General features: G+C 37.0%; 1 protein-coding gene across 3 annotated transcripts in view; it reads right to left on the reverse strand.

The window, feature by feature from the left end:
- Positions 1-12263, reverse strand: part of Smurf (SMAD specific E3 ubiquitin protein ligase) — a 58658-nt gene that overhangs the window by 8271 nt on the left and 38124 nt on the right. The window contains exons 7-10 of one of the 3 annotated variants that reach the window (XM_045746034.2): positions 8754-9374; positions 5312-5490; positions 2509-2758; positions 1417-2212 (exon numbers count right to left, since the gene is read on the reverse strand). In XM_045746034.2, the coding sequence (XP_045601990.2) occupies positions 1417-2212; positions 2509-2758; positions 5312-5490; positions 8754-9374 (1846 nt within the window). The remainder of the gene's footprint in view (positions 1-1416; positions 2213-2508; positions 2759-5311; positions 5491-8753; positions 9375-12263) is intronic. The other 2 variants (XM_045746035.2, XM_045746036.2) reach the window with 2 other exon arrangements.

The following is a 12263-nucleotide window of genomic DNA, read 5'->3' on the forward strand; positions in this document are numbered from 1 at the left end:
CACCTAGTTGTGCTTGTGGGGATGAGCTCTGGCTCTTTGGTTAAGCCTCTCAACTGTCAATCAACTGATGTACAGATTCCTGAGCCTACTGGGCTTTTTCATATCTACATTTGAAACTGTGTATGGAGTGTATGGAGCAAGATCATCTTGCTCTGAATCCGAGTGTTTTCTCCAAACTACACCAAGCCCTCATGCTACAGACACTTTACATTCCTTAATAAATATGGAATTGCCCGAGTCTGAACCTGGGGTTCTTTTTCAAAATCTATAATGTTCATGTTGATATCAGCTATGTTATCAGAGGTTTGAATATCATTCATAAAGAAGCTGTCCAGATCTCTTTTGATACTACTGTATTTCCATTTTCACATTGTTCATTGGGGTGCTACACACTCATATTGCCCTTCTAGGATTTCACTCAATTCTTTGTTGTCCTCTGTAAATGAACTTTTACTTGCAAGTATAGATCAAATAGCTATTGCTATGAAAGATGTTCAACTTTAAAATGATAAGGGTTGAAAATTTACACAAAATATAGTAATTCTTCAAGACATACATATTTCAAATTACAACTACATTTAAACATATACTATGCTATATTGAACCATTCTTGTGATAGATACAGTACAGTATATAAAAATACTAGTGTGATAACTTAGTCCAATAAACTGGACCAAGTCGTCCAGTTTATTGCTTGCAGTAGCCTGCAGGCTCTCATATCTGCAACAACCCAATTGGTCTTGAACTTCTTGCAGGAACATGTCTAATTTTTTCTTCAAATCCACTTTCATTCCAGCAATGATTGGCTCCGATACAAAACATTCTAGGGTACAGTAGCGTTTGCATATTACTGGGAGTATTCCTGGCATTAGGGTGTGCATGTAAACATTTTGAAGAAACCAGTAGATTCTGTACACCAGCAGATTAACAATTGAGATGCTCAATCCCTACACGTACAACTAGGCGAGTACAACTATTCTAGAACACATTTTATTTTATATACATTCCCTATCTCCCTGGGAGGGAGCCAGTCGGCCGAGCGGACAGCACGCTTCTGATCCTGTGATCCTGTGGTCCTGGGTTCAATCCCGGGCGCCGGCAAGAAACAATGGGCAGAGTTTCTTTCACCCTATGCCCCTGTTACCTAGCAGTAAACTAGGTACCTGGGTGTTAGTCAGCTGTCACGGGCTGCTTCCTGGGGGTGGAGGCCTGGTCGAGGACCGGGCCACGGGGACACTAAAAGCCCCGAAATTATCTCAAGATAACCCTTCCCAACACTGACATATGCTTTCTCTTCCTACATTTGCCACATGTCATCCTCCTCTACACTGGCATGAGAAGGTAACAAAAGATGAAAATTTTAAATTTAGCTGAAATATAATGTAATGTTACTAGAAACAACTACAGTATACTTACCGGGTTAACGCTGGAGTCTGGATTAATTTGGAGAGTGTAGATGTCATCCCTGGAATACTGGAACAAACCATAGTAGGGGTTGAGCATCTCGTGAGAGAGAAGGTACAACCATTCACGAGCAACACCACCATAATCCAGTCCTTCTTCTCCTTTAAACTTCACCATTAATCTCTTGCGCAAGTCCTTTGGTCTCATTTTCATGATTTGTCTATAAGATTCCTCAAAGACTTCACCACGTGGAATGTCCAACCTACAGTGACCACTCTGAGGTTGAAGACACTGCAACTCTGCTCTCAATACCTTCATCTTAGCAACTAAATCACGCTTATACTTAGGCAGACAGTCAGCCTCCACATCTATCACTGCTGGCTCCTTGGACCCAGACATATTATTGTTACTACTTATTTGTAGGTTGGTGCTGTTGTTCTGGAGCACCACTGTGTTACTGCTGTCTGCACTAGTAGTCACCCCACTTCCTTCACTGCCTATATTGTTGCTAGTGTTAATGCTAGTGGGTGCAACACTTGGGCTACCTGCAGTACCATTAACAATTGAGCTATTTGGTTCTTCGCTATTAGGCACAATATTGGGAATAGTTTCTCCTGGTATGTTAGACTCGGGAGACGGCCCTCTACTTCGAGACGAGCTATTTCTTCTACTGCTAGAGGATCTATTATTTCTATTATTTGGAACACTGCTGTTAGACACAGAACTGTCAATATTCATATGGCTTCTAGTATCACCGTTACTTCCCGTTTCTATTATACTTGTTCGATTACTTCCCTCACTGCGGTTCCTGGAAATATGTAGATAACATGTCAACATCGATAAAGAAAAATTCTCTTAATAATATACACTATAATTACATTACTTGGGCCAAAAATTGATTATTGTACTAAGTTGTACACATTAAATTTATGCTTGTATGAGTTATACATACAGTATATTTACATTTAAATACATATTTAGATTTAAATGAATAGGTATAAGTCAGGTTTATCAAAAAACAAGAAAAGCTAGAAGCTCATGTGATATTATAATTTTACATCACCTAAAAATAATATTGATGACAATTCCAAAATAATAACCAACCTGAGAATGTTGTTGAGAATATGACTATTAGAGAGCCTAGGATCAGTGAACTGTGTTGTGCGGTTAGTGTGATCCAGGAAGTAAGGCCGGCCACTCGGAGTGTGTCTCAGTTCCCATCCTCCTGGAAGAGGTGCTATCTCGTCGATGTTGACCTGGCCTAAATCACGAGGCACTCTGGGGTCATGCCAGGTGGACGTTCCAGTGTGAATGTTGTAATAGTATACTTGGCCCTGCTGTGTGGTTCGCATTTCTAGAAGGTAAATAAACAGTCATTGATTAACAAACTGTATAACTGAAGAAATAGTAACAAACATTCTTCATTACATTAAATACTTTTTTGATATAAGAGGGCTAAAAAATATTAATTTTGTTTCTTTTCAATTGGGTTCACAGAATATAATGAGCAAAATATATGACCAACAAATTTTTTTATGATGGTTTCAGCCATTCATTATTTTTTAATATTTTTTCAGTGAACTTGCTGTTGATTGGCACCAATTGAACCAAGCCGCCTCAACAGACCAGGAATACAGCTCTCCTCTGAATTGATCTCTCGAAAACCCCGGGCAAAATGAAAAAACGAGGGGATGCCATTCTTGGTAGTCTTACTGATGAGGATATGCTCACTACCGATTTTAATTTTGATAAGAACCTTGCTCTATTTGAGAAGCAGGTAACTGGGTTCCTTACATTAAAAAATTATATATTTTTTGCTCTTTGGTAGCTATTTGCTGCACCTTGATCAGATTTGATAAAAAGCTAGTAATAATATAATTTTTACTACTTTTCCTGTACACAGAGAAATAACATTATTGTGATATATCAATGAACACGTCCACAGGAGCCGTGATGAGGGTTCACAGCAAACCCAGAGCATAGATTCCAACCCTCATCACGGCTCCTGTGGAACTGTAGTATTTCACGTGTTACTAAATACACCATCTAAGCCTTTCCCAGTCGGTAATAACATTTTCAAGCCTGCAATTCCTGGTGTAAAATTTATGAAAATTATGAAAATTATTAGTGGAATGATAAATATTCACTTATTTTTGTATTTTTATTACATTCTGCATACGATGACCAAACCACACACCAGAAGATGAGACGATGTTTCGGTCCGTACCGGACCATTATCACAATCGGCTTTATAACGGTCCAGGACGGACCAAAACGTCGTCGTCTTCTCATCTTCTGGGGTGTGGTTTGGTCAGAATATCTTGAGCCACATTATTGTGACGTGTCTGCATTCTGCATGCAAATTAATAATTCTATAATGAAAAATTAACTGTTGGAATTTTTTTTATTTTCTGTGCATAGGTGGGTACGACTATTTCTCCATAGCCACTGTTTAAGGGTTAAAATAATTATTATTATAATAATTCATTGTGTCAGGGAACAAGCACCCAGAGTGTATTCAAACACATTAGGCTTATCTCGAGGTCCCACTCCAAAATCAAATTACTGACTCTGCCCAGGATGCAACTCCACAACAATCTGATTGACACCCGAGTACCTACTTACTGCTAGGTGAACAGGGGCATTAGGTATACTTGGATAGGAAATGCATCCAACCATTCCTGTCCTGCCCAGGATTCTAACCCAAAATTCTCGACTCTGAGTCAAGAATGAACCCAACTACTACCGGGACCCAACCCTATATAATTCTTAATATCATAAAAATACCTGCAAATAGTGCAGGGAAACATTTGCATATTTCCAATCTATGGGAACTATTCCTTTGTCTAGATATTTTCTGAAAAGAAGTTATAGTGGTAGACATAGTTCATCTGCAAGTTCCTTTATAATTTTGGACTGAATTCCATCCACACTTGGGGCTTATGAGTCATTATTGTTGAAGGGTGTCCCAGCAGGTGTTAGAAGTGGTTATATATTGTTTGATAAAAAAATGATTCCATTTCTTGGGAACCACCGACACATAATCTGATACACACGTAATATGCAAATTAACATGGTTCATTTGTCATGTGCCAGTTATATTTTCATTTGATATGCCTTGGATGCCCTCTAATGCCACATTGTTTCAATATGTTGATAATGTATTCTTATCAAAACAAAAATTTGAACATATTTTTAGGAAAATTAAATAACATAACCCAATCTCTTAGTTCACAATGGAAAGTCTTATTAAAATATATGGTCAAATTGCTCAGGATATTCTCTTACTGTAAGTTTAAAAAAGAAAGAATATAAAGAACACACTAATTCTCTTGTTTCATGATGTTTAACCACTTAACTGCGCCAACCGAGTATTCTCGGTCGGTGGGAAACTGCGCCAACCGAGAAAACTCTGATTTTTTCGTACCCATTCTAAATGTGTGCGAGGTTGGTTGTGTACGAAATGGACTCTTAGGACCTCCAGTGAGAGGCACCCATCTTGGAAAAAATTCCCAGAATACCCTAGGGCTGCTGGCTGGGTAATGGTGGTGCGCTGCCCTGGTGGCCTGATGCGGCATCACAAAGCATCACATTCATCAATACAAATTTCCCATCCTGTATAGAAATTCTCTTGCCCAAAATATAAACAACTACACAGTTTATCTTAATGAGGTAAGAGTTGGGGTACAAAATCCACTTTACAATATCTTTCAATAAATGTATGATGAAACATACTAAAATATTTGTTTTTCCACAAAATATCCTTGTAAAATAGGATTGCGACCTTTGCGAGGGTGCGTCTCTTACGCCGGCAAATACGGTATTTATTTTACTGTGTGGTAATTAGAATATATAACATGGCCTTCATTTAATAAATCAAATACAGTACAATATTTACAATACTGACCAAAACCATCGGGAAGATCTGGTGGTTGATGAAGCTGGTTGCGGGAAAGGTAATGTCGATGTCGTGCAGATCGTCTCCGAACTGAATCTGGATTTCGTCTAGATTCACCGGCATCTCGCTGACTAACCCGTTCTACACTTCCTGCCCTACTCCTCCTGTGCTCCCTGTCCCTGGGATCCCTGAAAACATTGAACAAGAGTAACTCAATGACCAGGGTAAGTTATTAATTAAGAAACAATACGACACTGGAGTCTCAGTTCTTGGACACTCATTAAACAACATGTAAGGGGGTTCATCCTGGAATTAACTTTATATAAGGCCAGAGAGGAAAAGAGAGAGGGACATAAATAAAACATGGCTAGTATTTTTGTACAATAGATTAAAAGCACAGATTAACTACTTATCTTTGATAACTTCTTAACCTTTGAAATGTAATTACATAAGTGTAATTACAGGATGAGAGCTACACTCGTGGTGTCCCGTCTTCCCAGCACTCGTCGTCATATAACGCTTTGAAATTACTGACAGTTTTAGCCTCCACCAACTTCTCACCTAACTTGTTCCAACCGTCTACCACTCTGTTTACAAAAATGAATTTTCTTATATTTCTCCAGCAGCTTTGTTTCATTAGGTTAAATCTATGACCTCTTATTCCTTGAAGTTCCAGGTCTCGGGAATTCTTCCCTATCAATTTTAGCGATTCCTGTTACTATTTTGTACGTAGTGATCATATCGCCTCTTTTTCTTCTAACTTCTAGTTTTTATATATTTACCACCAATAAGCAGCTCATCTTTGAAAAAATAATTCTCAACGTGCCTTTTTGTCTTTCTTCTCACTGTCGTGTAGATGTGTCTTGCTTGTTTGTATTACTGGTACATCTGAGCGTTAGGCCTCTTCCTATATTATTCCTATAATAACTCCTATATTATTTTGTCTTATTCTCTGCCGTTCTTGCAATTTCTGTTGAACCATTCCTGTATTCTAGCTCTGCATCTGTGTTTTGGTATAAATATTATTGCACATGCATAAGAACTCTTTTCAATGCAACTCATTAAAGTACTTACTAAGTTTCCCCATGGTGTTCTCGCCTAAAATCAAATTTTTCAACTACAGTATTTAAGTTCCCCATTCTCTTTTAAATTATAATGCATTGCATATTATATTTCCAAGAGGACATGGTTGCCCTTACCCAAGGGAGGAAGGTACTGTCAAATACCATCTCTTTCTTTCCTGGTGGATATTATATCCAGCATTGATGGAACAGTCCCTCATTCGCATGACCTGCTTAACATGTTAAACATCTCTAGGATGAGGTTTATAAATCTGCCAGTCCAAATGTCGTCCATTCTTGCTTCATAGGCTACTCAGTCTATAGATTCCAAGTTCAAGTTACCAAGTACATATTATATATTACTCAGATCACAACCTAATCAAAGTTCAGACAAGCATGGGCAACACACCTGTGCAGCCAGTCTCAACGCCAAGAGGAGAATTAAGCAAATTAAATTTTAATAACAAACTGATTAACTGGGAACAAATAAACCACACCCTCACAGAACTATGCTGGGAAGAATAGTTAGATAATGTAAACCTAAGCCAGTGCCTTGAGAAAACAGATACAGTAGCACTTGAAATATGTGTAAGTCACATACTAAGAAAATACTAACACACAAACACCACTAAGAAAACGGACAAAAAAAAAAATGCAAACTGGAACGAGAATGACGTTCCCTCTATAGGCAAAGGAAACAAATCGCAGAATAATTTGAACGCTCTACTCTATCCCTAGAACAAAGAAGGCTAAGCCGAGAAATAGAAATGATTGAGCTAAAGCTGCAAAATCATTAAATCCAAGAAGCAAAGAGAGCAAAAAACCATCAGTGCAAGAGAAATCCAAAAGAATCTCTCTTATGCAAGATTTATAATAAAAACTATTGAACATGCACTCTATACCAGGCCCAGAATCTTGGAATTCTGCAGTCATGAAAAAATTCCTAAAAACCACAATCACATGCTCTAAACATCTTTTGGAGAAAGAGCCTAGATACTAGTGTTATCACCGACATTCTTAAAACAGCAGAGGACATAAAGTAGATATAAAAAGTTGTAGACTAACAGCCGTAACATCACAAAAATCTTCGAAATAGTGATAAGATCACAAAACACATGGAATTGCAATGTTTACATAACCCTGGACAACAGGAGTTCAGGAGAGGGGAACTCCTGCCTCTCACAACTGCAAGACCACTAAAACATGGGCCATAGATGCTATAAAAAGACAAGCAAAATGCTGATGTAGTATACAGAGATTCCACAAAAGCTTTCTATAAATATGATCATAGTGTTATTGCGCACAAAATGCATACAAAAGAAATTACTGGCAAAGTAGAGATATGGCTCTAACTTAGTAACAAACAAAAGTCAAAGTGTAATAGTCAACAAAGTAAAATCCGGATCATCCACAGTGAAAAACTCGAGTCCGCCTAGGTACTGTGCATGTTCCGGTACTTTTCCTCATCCTAACATCACACATACAAGGATACAGACACTAGGATTTTCATGAGTGCAGACAATATAAAGGACACAGCAAACCTTCATCTGGTGTTAATCAGGTCTGAAGTTTAGTGAAAAAAAGTTCCAGCTACTGTGCTATGGAAGAAACAAAAATATAAAAATGGAAACCTCATGAAATATAGTCAAACCACACAACTGAAAGAAAAAGCAATATCAAATATTTGGGAGTAATCATGTTGGAAGACCTTACTTTTAAAGAACACAATAAAGAAGCTGTCACACAACAGCAAGAAACATGAAAAGTTGAATAACAAGAACCTTCCAAACAAGAGATGTCATACCAATGATGATACCCTTTCAGACACTAGTGCTCTCTAGGGTAGAATATCGTTATATACTAAACAAGCGTACATGCAATACGTACGCCTATATTACCCTAGGCTATTATACACTGCATATATATATATATTACCTTTATCTGTTGTCTGAACACATTATTCAGAAAAATATTAAAACACTGGTAGGCAACACCCAACTGTGATTTGATAATAATCGCACGCCACTGGTACACAATAACCTCATCGCAGAGAAACCTAACCTAGCCTCATCACAGAGTATACAATTACAAGTGATAGCATAATTTTTCTTCAGTCCACATTAATTCCATTACATCCATATACAGAAGATGTATTAAAATCATTTTTCCATCATTTGTATAGAAATAGGAGACAACTTAAATCAATATAAGATGATAACCACATTATCTCAGGGATCAACACATGACAATTAGACTAAGGGGTGAAGGGTTATCTTTGGCTGCAAGAAGCAGACATTCTCCAGATATTACAGACACTATAAATTAAAGTTATTTGTACAAAACCATATGGTATCATTATCATGGATACCTAATAAATAACATTTGTTTACCTTCTACCTGGTGTTCCTTCCTGTGGTATGTCTGAAGAACTCGTATTGGGATTGCTCAGAACTATATTTCCTCCAACTGGCGACGTGGTGGAAGCTGTGCTCGCAGCAATGGTGTTGGATGAAGTGGAATGTCTGCTCGGAGAACCCAGAATGCTTGTGTCACCTGGCCTGCAACACGCGGCACTGTGTCGTGAGGTCGATGCTGGGTCACACCGAGAAGAGGGGGAGGGCCGAGTGCAGGGAGAGCCAGGGGCAGTGTAGGGAGGACAGGCCTCATTACAGCCAACTATGCAGGGGACTGGTGCAGATGATAGTGTAGGTTGGTTGGGTATGTGAGTAGAAGACTTGTGATATACTACACAACAGTTAGGATCTAAGGAAGAGGATGTAGAAGGTTGAATGTGACTATAGCCTCCTACACAGCTGGAAGAAGCACAGGATGAGGGGCATGCTTGACTAGAATCTCTGGCACAGTTTGGAGAACCCGAGGATGAGGGACAATCAGAGGAGCAGGGAGGGGAGTTGCAGGTCTTGGGAGCAACACAGGAGAAGACAGACGAGAGGAAGACATAGATGGCACATGGACACACGTACGTCTTGTCACGCCGTCTGCGCTCCACTCTGTAATAAGCCAATTGGAAAGACCAATCACTTTTGTCTTTCACGGTGAACAGCCCTTCACAATCTTGGGAGCCCTAACACACCCTGAACATTGTTCGACGTCTCAATGACACCGCAACATTCATTATTCTTTAATTTAAATATTAAGCTGAGTTCTCTTTCTCATTGCAGTGCAGTGTGCAATTGGTACATAGCAGTAGCAATTCACCAAATACACATTGCATTTGCATTTGTCAAAGTCAGTCAACCAAATTGGTACACTGCAATTATTTTTTTTTAATATGATACCTAATGTGGACTTGTGCACATTAATACAAAAGAAAATATTCCTTAATCAGAAACTTAATAATACAGAGAAATTAATACGATTTGCCAGAGGCTGTTATTTACCATTACCTATTAGTTAAATCTACAGAACAAGCTCAAAAAAATTTTTTGCCAACAAATAAATCAGCAGTGGAGCTGCAGGCAGACAGTGCATATGCAACACACATGATAAAGTTGAAGGTCATCTAAAAATAAAAAATGTACACGATTGCACACGGTCCCTTAACCCTTAAACTGCGCAAGGCGTATATATATATACAGTATATACGATGGGACATATCACTCGGTTTTTAAAATTTGCTGAAACGCTTTCCAATGCATAATCTACTAGGCAAATGCTTCAACTGTCTAAATGATCAACTTGAAAAACAAGAAAAATAAAAAATTGTAAAATTGAATATTAAAAACTTAAGATCTTCAAATCTGATTAAAAAATATCAAGTATCACCAATTGTTCATTTGGTGTTATTAGACACTCAGAATAGCATATGAACTTTATTTTCATCAAATTAGAATACAGGTTTTCAGTATTGTTTACTGGAAAAAAAAAATCGTCAATATGGCATTTGAAATATGCAGCAAATTTAGACAAAAAATTTATAGCTTCAAACGTTTAGGGTATATGAAAACCATTTTATAGCGACTGTAGAACAGACAGCTGTGCACACTGTATGTTAAAATGGTGAGAATCCGTCAGAAACGGGATTGTTTGACCCTACTCAAAAATTGAAATTCTAGTTATAGATATACTGTATTTGAAGTTGAAGTTATCTACAATGAATAAGGTAGTTCTAATTCATTAATTTACATGTATGTTTTGATAAACACTGTTTGGCATTCGTACTCGAATATGTGAAAGTTATAGGTCAATGTGTGTTTAAATGAAGTCAAGACAAAAATAACCCCACAAAAAAACAAAAATACTATAATAATTATAATGATTTAGGGTATATAGATATTTAGGGAATACCTTACATAAAAGCAAAAAAGTCCTAATCTGGTCCCTAATCATCAAAACAACCTAAAGAGACAAAGAAAATAGAGTTTGAAATCTGTGAAAGGATCTGCCCAAAAAAGTTCAAAATCCTACGCTTTGCGAGTTGTGACAGATTTATTTGTTGACCAATTTCATTCTATCTTCACATAGTTAGGGAGGAGTATACACTCTCCAGGATGTAGTGTGTTCAACAAAATCGGATAATAAAGAAAAAATGAAGAAAAAAAAATCACCCCCCAAATGAATTTTTTGGGGACATTGCTGAAAGTAACAGATATAAACACTGGGCAATGTATTTATATGATATATATATACCTGTACTATATATATATATTACAAAATAGAGCATAATAATATACCAACTCATTATTATTTGTGTCATTATTATTTATGTTATGCGTTACTCAGCAATGCTATAAAGGCACCAGCTGCATATCCACTTAGTGGATACTTCTTACTACTACTATTCTTTCAGCGTTGGACAGGTGCTTGCATCTCTCTATTACTGCATTATCCATCAGTTCCAGTTAATAGGAGCTGTTCCAATCAACAAAATGTTGTTCTTTTTAAAAAATTCGTCTATTTAAAAAATTTGTCTAAAATCAATTTCTGAAAATATCTTTATGAAAGTTTTACGATGCTGTGAAACTGAAGCCAATAAGTTGGAGATTTATTTAACATTTTTTAAGTAATTTTTACATAATTCAAATATTTTTCGCTGCCTGACCCCTTATGCTTAGCAGTTTAAGGGTTAAAGATTTTTTTCTTTTACTCTTTGCTTGGACTGCATGGCAGCAACTTGCTATAACATTACATATTTTCTATTTCCATTACTTATGAACTACATTTTGCAGAGCAACATACACCAATGTGGTGCAATGTGCACAACTGTACTATGTTTTTTATAAAGCTTGGCTCACTGATTTTACTCCAATTATTAAGGAACAAAATACTGTTCATCTACAGATGCAGTTTATGTAAAGTCATTTTTGTCAAATGTTTACACTATAATACTAAACAAATTTTTACTCTAATACTTCATTACAAATTAAATTAAATTTTTAGTTTAGTTCATCTATTATGCACATCATACCTAACCTGTGGGCAGTAGTGGAAAGATTAGACGCCCATAACGGGCTCAGAAACCGAACCCAAAAATTAATTTACCTAAGTAAGTTACAATCTTGATAAGTTAGTTACACAAGTTGAATAAATTAGGTGAACACAGTTAAAAAAAAAAAAACAAGTACAGTCTCTAAGGTAGGCAACTTACATATGCAATGAGCTAGATTCATAATTTGATGTGCTCATCATGCACATCACCCTCTCCAGTGAGTGGCAATGGAAAGGTTATAATTATAATCGCCCACATTTATTATCAACAGCAAACTGGGAATATTTGGCTAAAATTTCTGGTAGTAGATAATTTTTAATGAAATATACATTCCTAGAATATTTGTTGTAAACCTGTCTGTAAATTCATGTATCTTTCCACACTTTCATATACTGTAGTGATGATGGAGGGTGTAAGAATTTTGATGACAGTTTAAATTTGGTTAGGTCTA

This window comes from Procambarus clarkii, chromosome 39 (genome assembly GCF_040958095.1).
Source record: "Procambarus clarkii isolate CNS0578487 chromosome 39, FALCON_Pclarkii_2.0, whole genome shotgun sequence".
In the NCBI taxonomy this organism is placed as follows: Eukaryota; Metazoa; Arthropoda; class Malacostraca; order Decapoda; family Cambaridae; genus Procambarus; species Procambarus clarkii.